The 23819-nt window shown below is 39.1% G+C and overlaps 1 protein-coding gene across 3 annotated transcripts in view; it reads right to left on the bottom strand.

Moving 5' to 3' along the window:
* LOC143746068 (uncharacterized) overlaps nucleotides 1-20736 on the bottom strand; it is a 29860-nt gene extending 9124 nt beyond the window's left edge. Inside the window, exons 1-4 of one of the 3 annotated variants that reach the window (XM_077237787.1) lie at nucleotides 20410-20730; nucleotides 14090-14211; nucleotides 7805-8098; nucleotides 3347-6098 (exon numbers count right to left, since the gene is read on the bottom strand). In XM_077237787.1, coding sequence (XP_077093902.1) covers nucleotides 3347-6098; nucleotides 7805-7838 — 2786 coding nt within the window. In that variant the 5' untranslated portion in view covers nucleotides 7839-8098; nucleotides 14090-14211; nucleotides 20410-20730. Of the gene's footprint in view, nucleotides 1-3346; nucleotides 6099-7804; nucleotides 8099-14089; nucleotides 14212-20409 lie in introns of those variants that run through there. The other 2 variants (XR_013206427.1, XM_077237786.1) reach the window with 2 other exon arrangements.
* Between the last annotated feature and the right edge of the window lie 3083 nt (nucleotides 20737-23819).

Here is a 23819-nt window from a genome sequence, read left to right as displayed (position 1 = left end):
TAAATCTGTGAAGATCTCAGCAGAGGAAGAGTGAACATCTCAAACAGCATTACCAGCTTCACTTATTACTAACCAGACTCACTTTATTTCATTTCTGGTTTAATGAGATCAATAGTTGTATTTTAAAGTCACCATGATGGTGGTAAGTGTTTGCTTTAGTTGGACTCTTGGCCATTGACTCTTTAGTGTAAATATTCTCTGGCTGCTATAATTGTGTGTTTTTATGAAGCACATTAATTGTGGCAAAAAAGCCTAGAGAAAATTAGATTAGGTGATGATGGTTGTTTATTGATGATGAAGTCATCATCATATAATTGCCTGAAAGTTTTGATAACTTTGTACTTGTGTTTTTAATGTTTTAAAACAGAACCCATTTTATTTTACAGTATGAAAGCAACGTTATATCAAATAATATAAAGGATTGTAAAAAAATTTAGTGCATTAAACATTTTCTTCAACATTATTACTTAGACATCAAGAATCAGTGTATGACTCTCAACAATGGTGACAATAAATTAAATGCTTCATGCTGCAGTGCATGCTGGGTACCACCAATCAAAACTCACCCATATCTCCCATCATGCACTGCGGCATTAATAAATTATGCAGGATTTTTTGAGTTGATCTGATTATCTTGATATTTTGTTTGATTGTCACCATTGTTGAGATTCATACGCTGTTTCTTGTTGTCTGTGTGCGTCTAAGTAATGCCATAGATTAAAGGTTTTTGTGCACTAAATAGTTTTTAAAAAACAAGTATATTCTATGATAAACAACACTGCTAGATATGCTGTAGAATCAAATGATTTCTATTATGAATAAAGCAATATTAAAACCACAAGTCCCATTTAATCAATGCATTAGACACTGAAAAAGATCAGGGACTCAGGAAATTACACGATGATATCATCATCAGCAATAAACAGCCAACATCACCTGATCTCATGGCTTTTTTTAGCTACAACCATTGTGCTTTGTAAACACACAATTATAGCAGCCAGAGAAAATCTGAGAAAATCTCTTTATATTAAAGAGTTAAGGGTCAAGAGCACAACTAAAGCAAACGCTCACCACCATCTTGGTGACTTTAAAATACAACTATTGATTTCATTCAAATGGAAATTAAAAAAAGTAAATCTGGTTAGTTTTAAGTGAAGCTGGTTATAAGTCTACGGCCATGCATTTCACCTTTTTGTTTGGTTTATTCCAACCAAAATTCAACGACTGCCCAACGTTGGAGCCTGACGTAAAACAAACATTGGATTTAGACGTCAACCCGACTTTCATTTTCAACCAAAATCCAACGTCTGGCCGACGTTGTAGTCTATATCCTGTGCCTGCTGGGTTGTCCGCAAGAATGGCAGCCTCCGGAGCTGTTGTCACCTTCTGTTCATTTACATACATCGCGACACGCTCTGGGATAATGTTTTTAAACTGCTCCAAAACTATTAAGATTAGAAAGCCCTTCAAATGTACTAACATACAATGATGTACGCCAACGATTAAAAAGACTTGCCAATTCCCTTGCCACTTCAACGTGTGTTTTACGCTCATCTTTTTTCCATCCCCTAAAACGACGCCGATACGCTTCAGGGACAAGTTCATATGCTTTTAAAACAGCCTCTTTTACTACCTTATAGTTCTTTCGATTTTCAGAAGAAAGTGAGATGAAGGCTTCCTGAGCTTTACCTTCCAAAAAACTTTGTAGTAAGAGTGTACATTCCGCATCGTTCCAACCCCTATCCTCAGCCAAGCTTTCGAACACAGAAAAAAACACATCTGGATCCCGGTCATTGAATTTAGGTAAGAGTTTAATCATCTGTACTAAACCCGACATTCAATTTCCACTCGCCCCTGCAATTTCCTGATCAATTAAGGAATCAACATTACCACCAGAAAGTTTTCCTTGTCCGATCAATCTTAACCGTTCTGCGTCCTGTGCTAATTTCACTTCTTCCATTTTTTGTTGCATTCTAAATGTTTCAAATTTTCATTCTTGTTCTCGCTCTTGGATTTTCAATTTCTGTAATTCAAGTTTTCTGTCCAATTCACGTTCTTTATTTTGTATACTAAGGATTTCCAACTATTGCTCGAATGTTAACCCGATAGGCGCGAACAACGCATGAGGTGTCGAAATACCTGCAGGTATCAACTCTTCTTCAGAATGTGTCTCTGAAGTTAAAGTTAACATCTCTCTTAATTTCTCCTCTACAGCCTCTCGTAACGGTTTTACCTTAGTACTTTTTGTTTAAAGCTAATTCAAAATCAAAATGTTCAGCTACTTTAAATAATTGCTCTTTTGAAAGACATCCTAATTTTCCCATCGTTGGAGCAATTAAAAAATCCTGTAACAATTCCATTTTTGCCTTTTGTCGTAGCTAAAAGAACATTTGAACAAACAAATAGGTAATACCAGATCCAACAGATCACACTTCAACTGCAAGAAAAAAAAGCCACCCTGTATCTAACTAATACATAAATAACTAATTATACTCAACCCTAGTCTTCGGTACGCCCACATGCAGCTCAACAGCTAACCAGTCTACCCGCGCCCAACGCACCAAACGCAACAAACTAAAATACAACAAACTTCAGCCTAACACAGGGTTATATGGCTTACTGCAGTCTAAACCGCAACATTTAAGCAATTTAGTGCAACTGTCGGCCGGTTTTATCTCTCTCTCGCCAGTCCAAAACCACTAATCAAAACAAACAAACCAAATAATTATTTTATATGAAACTCCCCAATCGTATTTTTACCCAAATAATGATCCAATCCATTTTTTTTCAAACCAATAATTCTACTTAAAGAACTACCTAAATCACAATTCTAATTAAAGAATTACCCAAACCATAATTCTAATTAAAGAATTAACCAAAGGTCTTCAAAACCTTAAGCCAATTTAGTTTGATCCCGGACGAGCCTCCATATGTTAAGACCCCTTGGCTCAAGGAGTGGCAACATGAATGGAGAGGCCATACAAAGTAATCCAATTAGCACAAAGTTGTATTTAATTAGAATAATTAAAAATGACTACATTAAAATAAAAGACAAAATATAAAGATACACAAACAACAACATCAAGCCTTGGACTGGAGAGGGCGAGAGAGTCAGCATGACAACCAAACAGCAAGACCAAGTGACCAATCCTGAGTGACGATGTCACTACACACATTCTTCCATCACGGTTCATGTTTAGCCAAGTCTTCTGAGAGTTCAGGAGGGACGAGAACGGTTTGTAATTGTGCCGTGCCGTACCAGGCTCACGTGGACACACAACTGGAACCTTTTCCGAACGTGAAAAAGCAGCCTTTTTTTCTCAGCACATAAAGATGAACTACTTACTGTGATTTCAGACTGTGGTGATGTGGTTTCTCCACTGCATGGATCTTCATGTGTCGCTTCAGGTGAGTTTTAATAGAGAAACTCTTTCCACACTGATCACACGTGTGCAGCTTCTCTCTGCTGTGGATCTTCTCATGTGCTTTCAGATTTGATGACTGACTGAATCTCTTGTCACAGTGTGAACACTTGTAAGGGTTTCCTCCAGTGTGGATCCTCTGATGTCTTTTCAGACTTATTAAATGAGTGAATCTCTTGTCACAGTTTGAACACTTGTAAGGATTTTCTCCAGTGTGGATCCTCTCATGTGCTTTCAGACTTGATGACTGACTGAATCTCTTGTCACAGTGTGAACACTTGTAAGGTTTTTCTCCAGTGTGGATCCTCTCATGTCTTTTCAGACTTATTAAATGACTGAATCTCTTGTCACAGTGTGAACACTTGTAAGGTTTTTCTCCAGTGTGGATCCTCTCATGTCTTTTCAGACTCACTAAATGACTGAATCTCTTGTCACAGTTTGAACACTTGTAAGGATTTTCTCCAGTGTGGATCCTCTCATGTGCTTTCAGATTTGATGACTGACTGAATCTCTTGTCACAGTGTGAACACTTGTAAGGTTTTTCTCCAGTGTGGATCCTCTCATGTCTTTTCAGACTTATTAAATGACTGAATCTCTTGTCACAGTGTGAACACTTGTAAGGTTTTTCTCCAGTGTGGATCCTCTCATGTCTTTTCAGACTTATTAAATGACTGAATCTCTTGTCACAGTGTGAACACTTGTAAGGTTTTTCTCCAGTGTGGATCCTCTCATGTCTTTTCAGACTCATTAAATGACTGAATCTCTTGTCACAGTTTGAACACTTGTAAGGATTTTCTCCAGTATGGATCCTCTCATGTGTTTTCAGACTTGATGACTGACTGAATCTCTTGTCACAGTGTGAACACTTGTAAGGCTTTTCTCCAGTGTGGATCCTCTCATGTCTTTTCAGACTCATTAAATGAGTGAATCTCTTGTCACAGTTTGAACACTTGTAAGGATTTTCTCCAGTATGGATCCTCTCATGTGCTTTCAGACTTGATGACTGACTGAATCTCTTGTCACAGTGTGAACACTTGTAAGGTTTTTCTCCAGTGTGGATCCTCTCATGTCTTTTCAGACTTATTAAATGACTAAATCTCTTGTCACAGTGTGAACACTTGTAAGGTTTTTCTCCAGTGTGGATCCTCTCATGTCTTTTCAGACTCATTAAATTACTGAATCTCTTGTCACAGTTTGAACACTTGTAAGGATTTTCTCCAGTGTGGATCCTCTCATGTGCTTTCAGATGTGATGACTGACTGAATCTCTTGTCACAGTGTGAACACTTGTAAGGCTTTTCTCCAGTGTGGATCCTCTCATGTCTTTTCAGACTTATTAAATGACTGAATCTCTTGTCACAGTGTGAACACTTGTAAGGTTTTTCTCCAGTGTGGATCCTCTCATGTGCTTTCAGAGATGATGACTGACTGGATCTCTTGTCACAGTGTGAACACTTGTAAGGTTTTTCTCCAGTGTGAATTTTCTGGTGTAGTTTTAAAACTTTCAATGTTGCAAAAGTCTTTTCACACTCAAAGCACATGAACTCTCTTACACCAGTATGAATTTTTAGATGTTCTTGTAAACTATACAACACTGAAAAACTCTTTCCACATACAGAACATGAATGTGGCTTCTCCTTCGTATGAACTCTCAGGTGTTTCTTCAGGTGTGATGCCCCAATAAATGATTTGCCGCACTGATCACATGTGAACAACTTCTCTCCGGTGTGGATCCTCATGTGAACATTAAGGGATGATAATTGAGTGAAACTATTCCCACATTGTTTGCATGTGAACGGCTTCTCTCCGGTGTGGATCCTCATGTGAACATTAAGGGATGATAATTGACTGAAACTATTCCCACATTGTTTGCATGTGAACGGCTTCTCTCCGGTGTGAACTCTCATGTGAATCTTCCGATTTTTTTTTGCTGAGAATTTTTTTTCACACTGATCACATTTGAACGGCTTCTCTCCGGTGTGGATCCTCATGTGAACATTAAGGGATGATAATTGACTGAAACTATTCCCACATTGTTTGCATGTGAACGGCTTCTCGCCTGTATGAACTCTCATGTGAATCTCAAGTTTATGTTTGCTTGCAAAACTCTTTCCACATTGAATGCAGGTGAAAGATTTCTTGTCTTTTCTTTTCTTTAAAAATGTCTTTTTAGTCTTTGAGCGACTCAAAAGTTTTTCTCCAGGTTTGACATTATGTTCCTCCTCCACTTCACTCAGTTCTTCACTCTCCTCCTTCACTTCTCTCAGTTCTTCACTCTCCTCCTTCACTTCACTCAGTTCTTCACTCTCCTCCTTCACTTCACTCAGTTCTTCTCTCTCCTCCTTCACTTCTCTCAGTTCTTCTCTCTCCTCCTTCACTTCACTCAGTTCGCTCAGTTCTTCACTCTCCTCCTTCACTTCTCTCAGTTCTTCTCTCTCCTCCTTCACTTCACTCAGTTCGCTCAGTTCTTCTCTCTCCTCCTTCACTTCACTCAGTTCTTCACTCTCCTCCTTCACTTCACTCAGTTCTTCACTCTCCTCCTTCACTTCACTCAGTTCTTTACTCTCCTCCTTCACTTCACTCAGTTCTTCACTCTCCTCCTTCACTTCACTCAGTTCTTTACTCTCCTCCTTCACTTCACTCAGTTCTTCACTCTCCTCACTCTCTTCCATCGGGTCTGAAATGAAAGAAAAACTCTCAATTTCAATTTTTCTAAATAATCAAAATAATTTAAAGAGAAATATGAATGGAGATAAAAATGATCCCAGATGTAACAGACAACTGCTTTAAAATACTATAATAATTGAATGTCTTTTTATAAATTAATTATACGTCCCTGAAACTTTCCATGAATGACGTACATTGATCTTCCAGTTATTATTTTTAAAACATTATAGGCACAAATCCCATGTTTCAGTAATGAGAACTATTAAATATGTTTGATCAATCACAAAATTATCTAATGTGATATGAACATTAAAATACACAATACTGCCATATTTTGACACCAACATTTAGATTGATATTTAATTACGTTAAAAACTATTAAAACGTTTGAATTATTATGGGCCATTCAAGACACAGAAGATCAAGTGAATTTCACTGCAAGAAAGAATACAAATGTTTGCAGTAGAGCGGAGTAGATTGTACATTTTTAAATTATTATTATTTGTTATACATGTTTGTAAAAATTAGGGATGCTAACCGATGACCGTTTGACCGATGGTTGACCGTCTCAACGTTAACCGATCAAAGTTGTCGGTAGTCGGTTAAAAAAAAAAGTGATCTCTAAATTAGGCTATTATAGACAGTGGACTAAACGCTACTACAGTTAGCCATCTTATTCGAAGATATTTTTGTGTGAAGTGAACAAATCCCTCACACTCAATTTTTTCATAAGTCGTCGCCTGTTTGTACTTAATAAACCAATAAAAACATGGCGCCAGGTCACAGCGTTTGGGTTCGCGCGCTCACAAGGTTTGCGAAAAGTAAAGGCTACAGGCTAAAACACTGGAGGTTAGAGCCAGGGCAGACGACAGGATGAAGCGTGCAAAGAAACGTAACGTTAGTGTGTGGGACCATTTCACCAAAAAGAATGACACAGTAAGTTGCAACTTGTGTGATACAGTGCTTAAATACAGTAGTAATACTGTAGAAATACATTACATCTACATTTCAGTGGTAACAGATAAGGTGATGTTGATCATCATCTTTCTTTATTATTGTTAGCACTAACGTTACCTCAAACTAACCGGAGTCTCTTCGGGGCTGTCATTTTCTTAAATGAGACGCTGCAATGTTTCAAATGAGCTTCTAACGCTAGACCAAAGCCTTTATTTTCAACGCGATCAACTTGTACCCAAACCATTTCGAAACTCAGGAGCCATTTGTCCTCCGATTACATACAAGCTCCTCGGCCCCGCGTTTGCGGGACTCATGTTTCGCGCTGTAGGGGATTTTAAAAAAGTGACGTGAGTGGAAGCGCGGTGACACAAGTGTGTGTGTGTGAGCGGGAGGCAGAGAGAGATGCGACAGAGTTGCGAAATTGCTGGCGCGGCTCGAAATGGCTGTTATTTCAAATAGCGTGGCATATTTTAAACTAATCGGTTAACCAGTTTCAACCGGCTAATGAGGCTCGGTGGTCGGTCAAGAAATTTTTTAGTTTTCGCCATCCCTAGTAAAAATACACACAAAATTCAGGTAACATTGTTACAAATTGTAAACCATATATACAATAAATAAAACAGTTAAAATATTTAAATTTAGTTTGACCTGATGTTGAAAACCTCCCTTTACTTTTTTATCGAAAAGTGTTGAAGTGCTTGAATGTTTCTAACATTTATGTTCTTCAGCATCATGAATGAATGAAGAATAAACACCAACCTCTTTGTTCTTCAGGATCTTCAGTGTGTTTCATTCTGCAGGTTCTGGATCACTCGTGTTCTCACTGTCCTCTTTAATAAACTCAGTCTTTGTAGATTTCAGCTCTTCCTGATGCTTTGATGCTCGTCTTCACTTGTAGCTGATGGGAATTTACAGCATTTATTGGAGAATTACAGTGGGAGGAGCTTCACTGATGATTAATTACAGTGGGAGGAGCTTCAATGATGATGAATTACATGGGAGGAGCTTCACTGATGATGAATTACGTGGGAGGAGCTTCACTGATGATGTGATCTGCCAAAATTTCAAAAAAGTTACTAAGTTTTGTAGATTTGAAAATCTTGCTTCTCCCTATTGATTTTGAATCACGGAAGCTACACCAGTTACTTTTGCCAATAGATTTCTATTTATTATGTATAATATATCATGTGTCAGACGGAGAGAAACACAGGCATAGAAGAATAAGGCTACATGAGAGGAGGTCTTCATTCCAGAGTTCTCTATTCCCCATTTCTCTATCTTATCCCATCATGCCTTTATGTTTCTCCTTCCTCTCACCCCATCATGCCTTCATGTTTCTCTGAGGTGGTACAGAAAGATTGAGCTTATATACATCACAGAGAGACTTACAACTTCCTTGTAAGGTAGAAAAACATGTTGCTTATGTTTAAAATGGAACTTATATCTAATGCACATGGTACAACCCACTTTCCACATTAAGAAACTATTTCTCAGCATATATGTGATGGGGGGGGGGGGGGGGCTGGTTTTGCGGAGTCTGCAGCGAGAGAGTGAGGGAGGAGCCGAGCGGTAAGTAAGTGGGTCAAGTGCAAAATGACGAACACCTGTCTCTGATTGCAGTAATTGGCGTGGGGAGACTGAATATAAGCTGGCTTGTGCAAGAGAGCGGGAGAGCCTTCCTCGACCTCTTTGAGAGGACGGCTGAGGCCTGGGGCTGGCCGCCCGGGGACTGGCCAGTGCGGTTGATCCCGCTGTTGTCCGGAGAGGCACAGATCGCCGCACAACAGCTGCCAGTCCCGAACCTCCTGGACTATCAAGACCTTAAGCGCGCCATCCTACAGCGGGTCGGCCGGACCCCTGAGCAAAGCAGACAGCACTTCCGGACCCTGGAGCTCGGGGATTCTGGTCGCCCCTTCGTCTTCGCGCAACAGCTCCGGGACGCGTGCCGCAAATGGCTGATGGCCGAGGAACGTGACGTCGAGGCAATCATCGACCAGGTGGTACTGGAGCAGTTTGAGGCGCGGCTTCCCCGGAGGACCGCGCAGTGGGTCCAGTGCCACCGCTCGACGTCGCTGAACCAGGCCATCCAGTTGGCGGAGGACCAGATGGTGGCGTGCCCAGGGGTCGGCGAACCCCTACCAGCAGCTTCTCTCTCTCTCTCTCTCCCCCTCTTCCCTCTTCCTCTGTTTTTTCTCGACCTGTTCCTCTCCCTAGGTCCCGGGGAAACCTCCCTCCTAGACCGGCGCCCCGTTGGAGGACCGGCACCGGAGCCGGGCCTGTCCCAGCACCCAGAGCGCCGCCTAGGGGAACCACCTCCCCGTCGGCCTCCCTCCGCTACCAGCACCCACCCTCTCCCCACGCCAACCACTTGACCTGCTTCCCGCCACTGGAGTGGACCCACTGGAGCGCACTGTTTCAATTAATCTCCCGGGTGGGAATCCCAAAGGAGATTCTCACCGACCAAGGCACGGCGTTTATGTCACGTACTATTCGCGAACTTTATGAATTATTGGGCATTAAATCGGTTCGCACCAGCGTCTATCACCCACAAATAGACGGACTGGTCGAACGATTTAATCGCACGTTAAAGTCAATGATTCGGAAGTTCGTACAGGACGGCAAAAATTGGGATAAGTGGCTAGAACCCCTCTTGTTCGCTGTACGCGAGGTCCCCCAAGCCTCCACGGGGTTTTCCCCCTTTGAGCTTCTTTATGGGCGTCAGCCCCGCGGGGTGCTGGACGTGCTTAAAGAAACTTGGGAGGACGGACCTTCGAATAGTAAAAATGAAATTCAATACGTCATGGAACTGAGAGCAAAACTCCACACTTTGGGGCGGCTTTCAATGGAGAATTTGTTACAGGCCCAGGACAAACAAAGTCGGCTGTACAACAGGGGGGCTAGACTACGCGAATTTGCACCGGGAGATAAAGTCCTTGTATTACTCCCCACGTCCAGTTCAAAATTACTCGCAAAGTGGCAAGGACCCTTTGAGGTCACACAGCGAGTTGGAGATCTCAACTATGAGGTCCTTCGTACAGATAGGGGAGGGTCACATCAGGTTTATCACCTCCATCTCCTTAAAAAATGGAGGGAGGTGGAGTCAGTGATGTTGGCAACGGTAGTGAGTGGGGAGGAGGATCTTGGTCCAGAAGCGAATCTAAAGTCTCAATCACTCGCTCTGGCCACTGGGGGAGACCACCTCTCGCCGTTCCAAATCACTGATATACTTAATTTACAAACAGAGTTTGCTGATGTGTTCTCACCCCTTCCCGGCCGAACCGATCTTATTCAGCACCACGTTGAGACAGAGCCAGGTGTAGTAGTGCGCAGCCGGCCATATCGCTTACCTGAACATAAAAAGAAAGTAGTTCAGGAAGAATTGAAGGCTATGCTAGACATGGGCGTAATAGAAGAATCCAACAGTGACTGGGCAAGCCCGACAGTTTTGGTACCAAAACCTGAAGGCTCGGTCCGGTTCTGTGTGGATTATCGCAAGGTGAATGCTGTGTCGAAATTCGACGCATATCCAATGCCGCGGGTTGACAAGTTGCTTGATCGGCTCGGCACCGCTCGATTTTATTCGGCACTGGATTTAACGAAGGGATATTGGCAGATCCCCTTAACTCCAATGTCCAAAGAAAAAACTGCCTTCACAACGCCATTTGGATTACACCAATTTGTCACTCTTCCTTTCGGCTTGTTCGGGGCTCCGGCAACCTTTCAGCGCCTGATGGGCAGAATTCTCCGGCCGCATGCTGCATATGCCGCTGTGTACTTGGATGATATTATCATCTATAGTAATGATTGGCAGCGTCATATGCAGCATTTGCGGGCTGTCCTCGGGGCGCTGCGAGGAGCTGGGCTCACGGCCAACCCAAAGAAATGTGCGATTGGGCGTGTGGAGGTTAGGTATCTGGGCTTCCCGTTCTCACCCTCCGCTATTATCTCTTGGGACGGGAGTTCACCCTCTGTTCAGACCATGCTCCCCTCCAATGGCTCCACCGCATGAAAGATACTAACGCGCGGATCACCCGTTAGTACCTGGGGGGGGGGGGGCTGGAGGCCGGATGGCTCCCCGGCCTGAGTCGGGCGGTGGGGGTATGTGATGGGGGGGGGTGGTTTTGCGGAGTCTGCAGCGAGAGAGTGAGGGAGGAGCCGAGCGGTAAGTAAGTGGGTCAAGTGCAAAATGACGAACACCTGTCTCTGATTGCAGTAATTGGCGTGGGGAGACTGCACATAAGCTGGCTGGTGCAAGAGAGGCTGGTGAGAGAGGAACAGAGGGACTCGTACAGACACTCAAGACCTGCTGTTGCATTTAAAGGACTGAGCTGACTGGAGAAGAAGTTGTATATGAATGGACTGAGTTTAATCACCGGAAAGAGTTTGATAACAAGTGAACTGAGAGCTGAATGCAGTAGGAAAGAGTGTCTTTATTTTGTGCTGTAGTTTTCTACGGTGAACACGCATGTGGCGCACCTTTTATTTGAGTTTATTTATTTTCCAATAAATTGGACGAGTCCCCGTTACGCCGACCCTTGTCTTCTTTCATCCCTCACAAAGAACCATCGTTACAGTATACAGTACATTAGTGGTATACAAATGGTACATTTGTGTCAGTTGAAACATTCCTTTTCTCGCAAAGAGCATACCAACTGTACACATTTGAAGTATATTCATCATTGGAACATCTCTGCTAAGTGAACATTGCATTTTACTCATACCTTTAAGCAAAATATTACTCTACCAGCTCTCTGCTCAGCACATATGCACAAACATAGTCTGACTTCACAAAATACATGATGAAATTATTATGAAAATGATTAAAGAAAAATAAAACTAAAAAATAACATAAATCAGCAAATTCTAGGTCTTCAGTCCCTCCACTGGAACTACGACAGTCAGTTCCACACTGTCACTCAACCAGTGGCCACCTAATGAAGCGATAGTGAGGAAAAGAAATAGCAGACCAAGAAAAAGACATAAAGGATAGAAGAATAGAAACAGAAAGGAAAACAAAAACAAAGAACGAATAACCCCAACCCATGTTATGTCCCCGCTAGGGATGGGCATTCGATTAAATTTTCTTAGTCGATCGTCGGGAGAATTAACGATCGACTATCGATTAATCATTAATATTTTTATATTCAAATTCATTATTTATTTAACTTTTTATAAATTAAAAAATGCAATGAAAATACAAACATACAGTGTGTTTTTCCTCGATTAGATCTTTATTACAAGATGATCAACTTGTGGCCGTAAAACTGGACGTTCGGTTAGGCTAAACTTGAAGATATATGCGCTGCGGTGCTCGAAAGCAACGGAACCTGCAGCTGCGAGTTGGCGTTCTTAAACAGAGACCCTCGTTTGTTCCAAAATAATAAATAATAAAAAAAAAATCATGTTAAACAATAACTTAACCAAAAACATAATAATTCTTAGATCTGACAGGTTTTGTCAAAATGTAACTCAAAACTATCCGAGAACGGAGTCGAGAAAGAGGGTGAGAGAGATTAGCCTACCTACAGTAACAATCAATTAGGCTAGGCTACTTAACAAAGCCTCATAAAAAATAACTAGTAACTCACATACAACTTCTACACCAGTCTACTGATTTTTGTTGAGAAAGATCATTGCATTGCATCATTGATGACATGATCTGGGGTCAGACGCGACCGCAACCTGACCGTCAAGCCTCGTTTACACTTTCGCCTGGCTCTGCAGCGCGAGTCTCCGCAGACTGCTCGCGCACCTCCCCAAACAGACGAGGCGTTTATACTCGACGCGCTCGTCTGTGAAACACCGAATACCGCAATGGCGTCATTTTTGCCGCGCTCACCTTCGCGCTCGTGCGGACGCGTCGAGTGTAAACAAGGCTTCAGTCCAGCCGCTGAAAACACCCGGTCTGAGGGGACTGACGTTGCCGGATGCACAGGTACCTCCGCACTAACTTGACCGGCCCGGGGAACACGTTCACTTTCCACTCACACTACGCAACGCAGCAGCATTAGTTTAATGATAATCGATAACAAATTAACCTGATCGACGAAATTCTTAATGATCAATAATCGATCGTCGATTAATCATGCCCATCCCTAGTCCCCGCATACTATGTGTCATTTAACGTCTATGTGTAAGCAATTGAAATGAACCCCCATCATCTAAGAAAAGAAAAACTAATAAATCTTCTGCCCGTGCCTGAACTCGTTAAGTAATTAACTCCTTCAGTTCCATGCCAAAACAACAAACCAAAACAAACGTTGATGTTAAAGGATCCTATCCCTTAGGGTTGAACATCAGTAAGCGGGTGTTCATTGTTTATGAGGTTGTGTTTTGTAAGTAGTGTAGAAAATGTAAAATCTCCTATTTCACTCCATATATCCCATTCTCGGTTCTATCCATTTGTCATCAAAGGAGCATTTCTAAAGTTATCTTTAAATTTGAATGGTAAATTAATTCATTCCATGTTATCCAGACTTCTCTTAAATGAGCACAAATGATCTTCATCTTTAGACACCACCATGTCTTGGAATTATTCAATGCCATGTCTAATGATCGGCAAAAGTGAAAACTATGGTGGACATATTAATTCAACATCATACTACCATCACAGATTCAGGATCTAAAACTGCACACATTGTCCATAAGGCAACTACCATCATGTTCCTAAAATAAATTAACAATGTTTTTTTTAATCTCCATAGACTTAATAACAATCACTCTCATGGTCTCAGCTAGTTCTTGAAAACTCTTTCCCATCAGCTCTTTGTAAATAATTTTTTTTATCCAGGGTGTTCCCCCTGTTAATAGTTACATCAAGTTATGATACTTATCACAGTGTAAAAAAGCCATTCAAGGAATGCGGTTTCTGGTGATCAGGCATGGAGAGCTCACATTTTCACGGGCAGACTTCTGTAACCCCCAATGATGCTGTTGGCCTAACAAACATCTGCTCAACCATACCCATCTCACATAAACACCTCCCTTCAGGGTAGGTGCCCAGTGGCGGTGGCCCCTCCTCTGTTGGCCAAAAGAGAATCTTACCCGTCTATGAGAAATCGCCTCATGCTCACTGTAACCGCTCTTTCCCATTAGGAAATTATTAACAGGTATTTTCAGGAGCTCAGGAAAGTGCATTCAAGAGCCATCCGAGCCATTTGGAATGCCTAATAGTGTAAACATGGAGACAAATTAATGACAGTATTTAAACACTAAAATCCATTAGACATCTTCAAACATCAACATAGCAATGCTGAGATTATACTTAGTGAATTTAGTTATTACAACTGTCCATTAAGTGTAATGTTACATCATTAACCAGCACCATCAGCCCTGTGCATGGTGAAGACAAAGATGAGACAAAGAAGTTACTGGTCATGGAATAAACAAACTGGCATTTAAGGTAGATTATTATTTCTTGATTGCCATGTATCATTTTGCTTTTAAAATCTCTGTGTCTATAATTTTCAACTGAGACACTGTGCTTTACTATAACTTGAATGAGGGAAATACTCTGAAAGTCCAGAATACCTCAGCTCAGAGTAATTCTGCATTTTCATAACTTTTATAATTTCATTCTCCTCACTTTTACTCTGACTTATTCAAAAATAAACATATTTGTAATATTTGGTATTTCCTTATATATTTTTCAACTCACATTCTTTTGGAGTCATTATCTATAATTTTCATCTGCTTGCACTTGTCAATTGAGTAAAGATCTATGATAATAGCTTTATAGTTTAAGTAATTCCTCATCTTCAATCTTATGATCTTATTTTTATCTCTTGTTCTTTTTCAGACAAAACTTAAATTTTGTAACGTTAAACAATGATAGAATTTTAAACCCAACTTAAGACCAGAAATTTATTTTCAAAATCTTAGCTTGTTTCTGTTTTCCTTCAAATACCCCGAAGATAATGTTTTGCTTTACAATTACTTTCTGTCATTTTACAACAGGCTTTCTATTTATATCTCTGTGTGTGTCTGTGTGTGTCTAGAAGAGGGTATAGCTTCCAAAAGAAGCCCTTCTTTTGGAAGCTATACCCTCTTCAAGACACACACACTGCTACACTCTTCCTTCTCACTCAGTTGTCTTTTTCTTTCCTTTTCAGTTTAACTCATATCAGTTTCTTTTTTTCCTTTTTTTCCAGTTTATCTCAGATTAATATCTTTGTTTTTCTTTTTGTTTTTCCCTTTAAGCTTACTCAGATCAGTATCCTCAAATACTTGAACAGCTTTACGGTCAAAATCAGAATGCCCGCGATCCTATAGTTACAACAGCCTTTTATACTTGTATTACTTCAGTGTGTTACAATGTTTTAGGGTTTACTCTGCCATTGTTTTTACAGTCCCGCCACATTTAACCGCATTGGTCAAACAAGTATCGCTTGTGTCACACTCCCTCATCTCCTTCTGAGAACGAATCCTCAGTGCGTTGGATATTTTAGAGATTACTCTGCGATCATTTTTGCAGTCTCGCCATACTCCAACCACCTCACAGTCGTAACCAAGCAAAATTTTTCCAAGCTTAACTTCCCAGCGGGCACCTTAACATCAATTTAACATCAATATGACATCAAACATTATGTCAAAATGACGTCGCAAAATAGGTCAAAAATGAAAGTCATATTGACGTCAAAGTGTCAATGTCAATTTGATGTCAAGATTTTGACCTCTGCTGATGTGATTATTGAAGACACCTGATGTTAACAAGCAGAATCTCCAAAGGGGAAAATAAAAATTTTAAGCCACAATTTTGGTGGTCAGTGTTTGCTTTAGTTGGGCTCTTGACCCCTAAACTTTTAATATTTCAATTTTGTTTGGCTGGTGTTAACGTCACTGCCAGATGAACACTGACAAAAGGTGATCAGGCGGTGTTGGTTTTGTTTTGACATATTGTCACTTGACCTAAATCACTTGAGTCAAATAGAGTGTCTTTGCATTGTTAATTACAGCAACACTGTGATTCTATAGCAAACAATTATCAGCATTTTCAATATAATCCAAAACCTTTCTCAAAAAGCTGTTTTGATCTGAAGACTTTGAAACACTTTTTATTTAGACACACTGAGATCAATAATCAGCCCGTGAATCTCAACAATGGTGACAATAATAAGTTGCAGTGCATTCTGGGTGCCACCAATCAAAACTCATTCATGGCTCCCATCATGCTTTGCGGTATGAATAAATTATGATCTGATTTGTTTTAGTAGTTTCCTTTTCCTAATTGAATATTTTGTTTGTCACCATTTTTGAGATGCATACACTGATTCTAGATCTCTGTGTGTGCCTAAAATACACACTTTTTTTTATCAGAACAACTTTTAGAAAATCCTTTGGATTAAATTAAAAATTCATGATTATATGCTGCAGATTACCGTGATGCTATAATTACCAATATAATACTTGATCAGAGATTAGACTCTAAATGAGTTCAGAGATTCAGGTCAAAAGATGATTATACTCAGGTCAAATGATGATTATGTCAAAACATAACCAACACCACCAGATCACCTTTACTCTTTGTTCATCTGGCTGTTCACCACTCAGTTTCAGCAGCCAAACAAAATCTAAAGTTAAACACTTTAGGGTCAAGAGCCCAACTAAAGCAAACATTGATCACCAAAATGGTGGCTTAAAATTGTGATTTTCTCCTTCAGTGATTCTGCTTGTTAACATCAGGTGTCTTCAATAATCACATCAGCAGAGGTCAAAATCTTGACATCAAATTGACATTGACACTTTGACTTCAATATGACTTTCATTTTTGACCTATTTCGTGACGTCATTTTGACATAATGTTTGATGTCATTTTGATGTTAAATTGACGTCAAGGTGCCCGCTGGGTTATAGCTAATTCTAAATGGTCTTCTTTCTAAAAAAGATCCACCGTTTTACCTTAGAATCATTCAAATATTTTAGAGGTTTTACTGATCTGAGCTAGGGCTGGGCGATATATCGCACGATATTGTTATGCGCATCTCGCCAGTAAAGCCGGTTCCTTGATTAGTAGTAAATCACATTTACTACACAGCACAAACTCCAGTGTTAAATTAACACTCAAGAGTGTTAAAGTTAATGAGATAGTTAAGTGATTAATTTAGTGATGTTTGAGCATAATTGAAGACACCTGATGTTAACAAGCAGAATCATTGCAGGTGAAAATCACATATTGTAAGCAACCGTTATGGCGATAAGTGTTTGCTTTAGTTGGGCTCTTAACCTTTATAGATTAACTTTAAATTTGTTTGTCTGCTGTTATTTAATTATAACTGTCAAATGAACAAAGAAAAGTGTGATCTGATAGTGTTGGTTATGTTCTGGCATAATCATGCTGTGATCTGAAAAAGAATCTTATTGAGATAGTTTGGTTTAACTTATTGGCAACAACTTTGTGATTTTAGAGCATATATGAGTATAGGTATGTTTCTTATAACCCAAAATATTTAATAAACATTGTTCTGATCAAAACACTTTCAAATAATTTTATTTAGAAACACAAACATCAATAATCATCCTGTGAATCTCAACAATGGTGACAATAATAAAGCATGTTGCAGTGGCTGCCACCAATCACAACTCATTAATGGCTCCCATCATGCATTGCGATATGAATAAATTATGATCTGAATTGTCTATGTAATTTACTTTTCATAATTGAATATTCTGCTCGTCCCCATTGTTGAGATGCATAGACTGAATCTTGAAGTCTGTGTGTGCCTAAAATAAAGTTGTTGTTTTTTTAAAACAACTTTTAAGAAATCCTTTATATTATAGCTAAAATTCTGGATATTTATGCAGAACCAGCTATGCTGTAACAAACAACATTAACCAAAAAAAGTTCAAATGATGTTTGCAATAATATAACCAACACCATCAGATCACTTTTTTTTCTTTGTTCATCTGGCAGTTATAACTCAGATAAAGCAGCCAAACAATATAAAGGTTAAGAGCCCAACTAAAGTAAACAATGATCGCCATAACGGTGGCTTACAATTTGAGATTTTCTCCTTCAGTGATTCTTCAGGTGTCTTCAATAATGCTCAATCATCACTAAATTAATCACTTAATTATCTCATTAACTTTAACACTCTTGAGTGTGGACTCATATACACTCGCGGGAGTGTTAATTTAACACTGGAGTTTTTGCTGTGTACAAAGAGCCGTAGTTAACTGACAAGCTGAGCCATATCGCATTCATTATCGCTGGCGATACGTCCGCGATATTGATGCGATATGGCTCAGCTTGTCAGTTAACTACGGCTCTTTGTAGTAAATGCCGCTCCATCTGAAAGCAGGTGAAGGTGATTTACTACTAATCAAGGAACCGGCTTTACTGACGAGATGCGCATAACAATATCGTGCGATATATCGCCCAGCCCTACTTAAAACTATTCTAGAATAGAAAAAGTCTTACATTGAATGATTGAGACAAATGCCTGAATATGCGATCCTGTTGTTCGTGAAGCCAAATTGTAGATTTGAAAATCTTGCTTCCCCCTATTAATTTTGAATCACGGAAGCTACACCAGTTACTTTTGCCAATAGATTTCTATTTATTATGTATAATATATCATGTGTCAGACAGAGAGAAACACAGGCATAGAATAAGGCTACATGAGAGGAGGTCTTCATTCCAGAGTTCTCTATTCCCCATTTCTCTATCTTCTCATCTAGGGTTGGGCACCTGCCTGACTCTCTGTGTCATGAGGTGCACACACGCAAGGTCTCTCGCTCTCTCCCTCTCCGGTAGACAGTCATAGTAGTGTATAGGGCTGAGCGATATATCGCACGATATTGTTATGCGCATCTCGTCAGTAAAGCCGGTGCCTTGATTAGTAGTAAATCGCCTTCACCTGCTTTCAAATGGAGCGGCATTTACTACAAAGAGCCGTAGTTCACTGACAAGCTGAGCCATATCGCATCAATATCGCGGACATATCGCCAGCGATAATTAATGCGATATGGCTCAGCTTGTCAGTTAACTACGGCTCTTTGTACACAGCAAAAACTCCAGTGTTAAATAAACACTCCTGGAAGTGTATATGTGTCCACACTCACGAGTGTTAAAGTTAATGAGATAATTAAGTGATTAATTTAGTGATGATTGAGCATTATTGAAGACACCTGATGTTAACAAGCAGAATCACTGAAGGAGAAAAACTCAAATCGTAAGCCACCGTTATGGCGATAAGTGCTTGCTTTAGTTGGGCTCTTGACCCTTATATTATTAACTTGAGGTTTTGTTTGGCTGATGTATCTGAGTTATAACTGCCAGATGAACAAAGAAAAAAGTGATCTGATGGTGTTGGTTATATTATGACAATCATCATTTGAACTTTATGATTTTGATTTATGTTGTTGGTTACAGCATAACTGATTCTGAATAAATATCCAGAATTTTAGCTATAATAAAAAAAAAATCTTAAAAGTTGTTTCTAAAAAAAAAAAATCTTTCTTTTAGGCACACACAGACTTCAAGATTCAGTCTATGCATCTCAACAATGGTGACGAGCAGAATATTCAATTAGGAAAAGTAAATTACATAGAAAATTCAGATCATAATTTATTCATATCGCAATGCATGATGGGAGCCATTAATGAGTTGTGATTGGTGGCAGCATCTGCAACATGAATTATTATTATCACCATTGTTGAGATTCACAGGATGATTATTGATGTCTGTGTTTCTAAATAAATTAATTTGAAAGTGTTTTGATCAGAACAATATTTATTAAATATTTTGGATTATAAGAAACATACCTATATTCATATATGCTGTAGAATCAAAAAGTTATTGCCAACAAGTTAAACCAAACTATCTCAATAAGATTCATTTTCAGATCACAGCATGATTATGCCAGCACATAACCAACACTATCAGATCACTCTTTTTTTAGTTCATTTAACTGTTATAAATAAATAACAGCAGACAAACAAATTTAATGTGAATGTATAAAGATTAAGAACGCAACTAAAGCAAACATTGATCGCCATAACGGTGGCTTACAATTTGAGATTTTCTCCTTCAATGATTCTGCTTATTAACATCAGGTGTCTTCAAAAATGCTCAAACGTCACTAAATTAATTACTTAATTATCTTATTAACTTTGACACTCTTGAGTGTTAATTTAACACTGGAGTTTAAATTACTAAGTCAGTATTTTATTTTAATTTATTTTTTTACATATAATGACACTAGTCTGATGGCTGAACAGAACCCGAACCTAGTATGGCAGTATTTCACTCAACCAACATCAGGGAAAGCCAAGAGCAATATATGAATGATCTGAAAGCCCACCACCTCCTCCAAGCTTATAAAGACACACAGAATGAGAGAGAAATGCAGCAGAAGCGAACTTACTTCAGCCCACCGTAGTACAGATGTTTGATTCTCCAAGAAAATGGCAAGATGCTGATACCCGGTCCAAAAAAATAATCACAGAAATGATTGCTATAGAAAATGTAACAGTTAGCTGCCTGGCTTAAGAAAGGTTTGACTCTTCGACTGATGATTCCCACACTTTATTTGCACCATTTGACTTAACTAAGAGCTTGTTCTCCATTTAAACCAGGAGCTAAATCCTTTTAAACTCACTGCAAACTATACAACTTTTGACGCGATGTATCTGAGTCTCGTTCCGGACTGAAATGTTTGGGGCATATGCACATTATATCCGCTCACGCGAGTGAACGTCAAAATAAAAGTCCTCCGTCCCAAAAACACAAATGAAACCCAAGAGCAGAAAATTAAATACCATAACAAAAATAAAAAATAAATAAATCGTTTAAGGACTATATTACTTTCATATTTAAAACGTTTAAACTAAAACCGAAATATAACTAAATACATGTGGGATTCCAACTACACAGCCTACATATTTAACAATACTGGACATGTAATTTGAAATGGAGATTAATCTAAATCTTTTGTGAGGTCATGGAGATGACTCCGTTTCAGAAGATGAGGATGATGATGAAGTTGTTAGGGTGCAACCCAATATGTCACCTCTTTCTGACACTGTGTACAGCTATAATACAATTAAATCTCCTGACTAGTCAACCATTAGAAATAAAAAAGCATATACAGACAGTGTTAAGGCTATGGATGAGTTTAGGGTTTTGTGTTTACACTTCACAGCTTTGGTCAAGTCCTCAAAGCAGTACAGAGTTTCCTTCTGTGGTGTACGAGTCCCGTAAATGTGCTGTTGTTCAATGCATTCTCAGTAAACAAGTCACAGGGCTATGTTAACATGGGGCATTCGGTTTCATTGGATGAACAGATTAATAAACAGATAATTTTTTTCCTCAACATTAATGTAGTTATCATATTTTCTTTAGTGTGTTGAAATGAGTTCTAATCATAAATAACAACAGATGTAGATTAAGTTAAAGTCCTGTGAAAAACACTGAGTGGGAACCACAAATTTTATTACTGAAATAAGCAGAACATATGATAGAGTGATGATGAATTATTACAAATATATACTGATATTCTCTATGGCTAATATTCACATAGGCCTACATCACTAATCTCTTAATCATTTGTCACCTCACATGATGACCCTCTCTAAAACAATAGGAAATGCTTTATTGTTTACTTATCGCGCTAATATCCTGATAGCTGCTCAAGAAAGAAACACTATTTCACAATGAAGGGTAATGGTGTGTTAAATTGGTCTTACTATAAAAAGGTAATACAACTGTGACATTTATTTACTAATATTACATGATTAGCCTACGTTAGATGCAGAGCAGCATAGGTATGAAGGCCAAACTGGCCAATGGGTAAGAAACATTTATACATATACATTACAAAACAACTGTTCTTCATTAACATGTAACTTATTCTATAGTTTGCTCGTCCTTCCTTAGAATGAATGTTCAGAATGTGGATGGTGGGACTGTGTGGTCAGATCTTCACAGTTGGCAAATACAGCTGTCCTGCATGCATGCACATTTGCCTATTTTTTTTTTCTTTTGTTATTGTTACATCATACCTGTAATGAATATGTTTGTTGAACATTCCCCTAAATAAATGCTGTGGGTAATTCACTGGATCCATTTTGCTTATCAATTTTCACCTCTCTTTAGGAACAGTTATGGAGTGTACTGTATGCTTTATGCTTTAACTCATTCCTCAGCGAAATTAAAATAAATAAATAATAATACGGAGGCTGCATTTTCAGGACCCCACTTCTAGGACCGCATTTCTAGGACCCTCGGTTTTTAGTGACAACGACACCTACCGAATTAGAGGACCAGCGAAGATGGATGACATTCAGAATGTGAGTATCAAATGCGAATAGATTTTTATTGGTTTAACTTTAAAAACAATTGTGATGCATTTCATTGGAAAGTTAACGTTGCTAATGTGCTGGTGATTTGCTGAACAGTCTTGAATGCATAGCCATCATATATTAGCCTAGCTGGAAAATGAATTGTTAGCACGTTCATTTAACGGAACTGTTGCACGATAAGCCTGTGTTGACTTATTTACAGCACAATAAACTGTAGCATGTTCGTTCTGAAAGCTTGTTAATTACTCACTGTTTTTCCATTTTAATGCAGTTAAAATAATCTTAATGTTTTAACTCTGTCACGTGCTCACAGTCAGCCTGTTTAACGTTACCCACAATACATGTTATGTGTACGTCTCTTCATTTTGACATGGTTTTATAAAGTTGGTTGTTGGATCTTTTAAATATGAAATTTAAAATTAGAGAGAACATGTTCAACTAAATGTTCCTTATTTAATTCACTTCCCTTTCTCTCTCTTAGGAGTCAGTGATGATGTTGTCCATGTGTTTGTCCATCCATTGAAGTTCTGTCTATGTGGTTCACGTCATGATCAAATTTGTTTTTGTGTGTGTTCAAGTTCAGTTGTTATATATTATTTTGTAAAATATTTTGTGTGTTCAATTTCAGTTGTTATATATAATTTTGTAAAATATTTTGTGTGTTCAAGTTCAACTGTTATATATTATTTTGTAAAATACACAATCTTAAATCTACCCCCAGAGTCATCCTTGTCTTCCCTCTGTACTTGAACATGTGGTCCATCTAGTGACTGAAAAGACTATAACGTGATCCCTTGTTTATTTTACTTGAGTTATTATAGTATGCTACTTAGACCCAATCATTTCTCAACATTCCTAGGAACCTGGTTTAATTGCAATAAAGAAAGTAGTATTTGGGTGTAATAAAACGTGAAAAAAAACCCTCTAATGTAGTTAAAATATGGTGGAAATACTGCCTTGGTGGCACTTTTTTCGATCCTCCAAAACTAGGGTCCTGGAAATGCGTTCCTGGGACTGCGCTTCTCCGACTCGGTAGGTGGCGCTGTCACAAAAAACTAGGGTCCTAGAAATGCGGTCCTAGAAGTGGGGTCCTGAAAATGCAGCCTCCGGGACTGCAGACAGATAATATTGCTTTAACCACAGCAGTATTGCTGCTCAATTTAAATTAAGCCACAAATTGGCATCATAACAATAATCTGCGAATACACACACACTGCACAGACTCAATGTAAATACCACAACTTATTTAATCTACTTACAGTTGTCATCAGATACGAATTTCATTGAAGCGAAAGTAACAAAATAACGTGGGCGTGGTCTGTGTGTCGCGAAATGAAAACACATTAAATCTTCCCTTAAAGGCGTCTGAAACATACAGCGGAGCAGCGACAGAGTAAACAACAGAGCCCTAATATGATACTAAACATTTAACAATAATGTGGAAAGCTTTTAAATCTTCTCAGTGAAAAATCCG

Source organism: Siphateles boraxobius, unplaced genomic scaffold, assembly GCF_051911475.1.
Source record: "Siphateles boraxobius isolate OS27281-9 unplaced genomic scaffold, OSU_SipBor_1 21, whole genome shotgun sequence".
Lineage (NCBI taxonomy): Eukaryota > Metazoa > Chordata > Actinopteri > Cypriniformes > Leuciscidae > Siphateles > Siphateles boraxobius.
The sequence above is the reverse complement of the archived record's forward strand: the minus strand, read 5'-3'. Positions and strand labels throughout refer to the sequence as shown.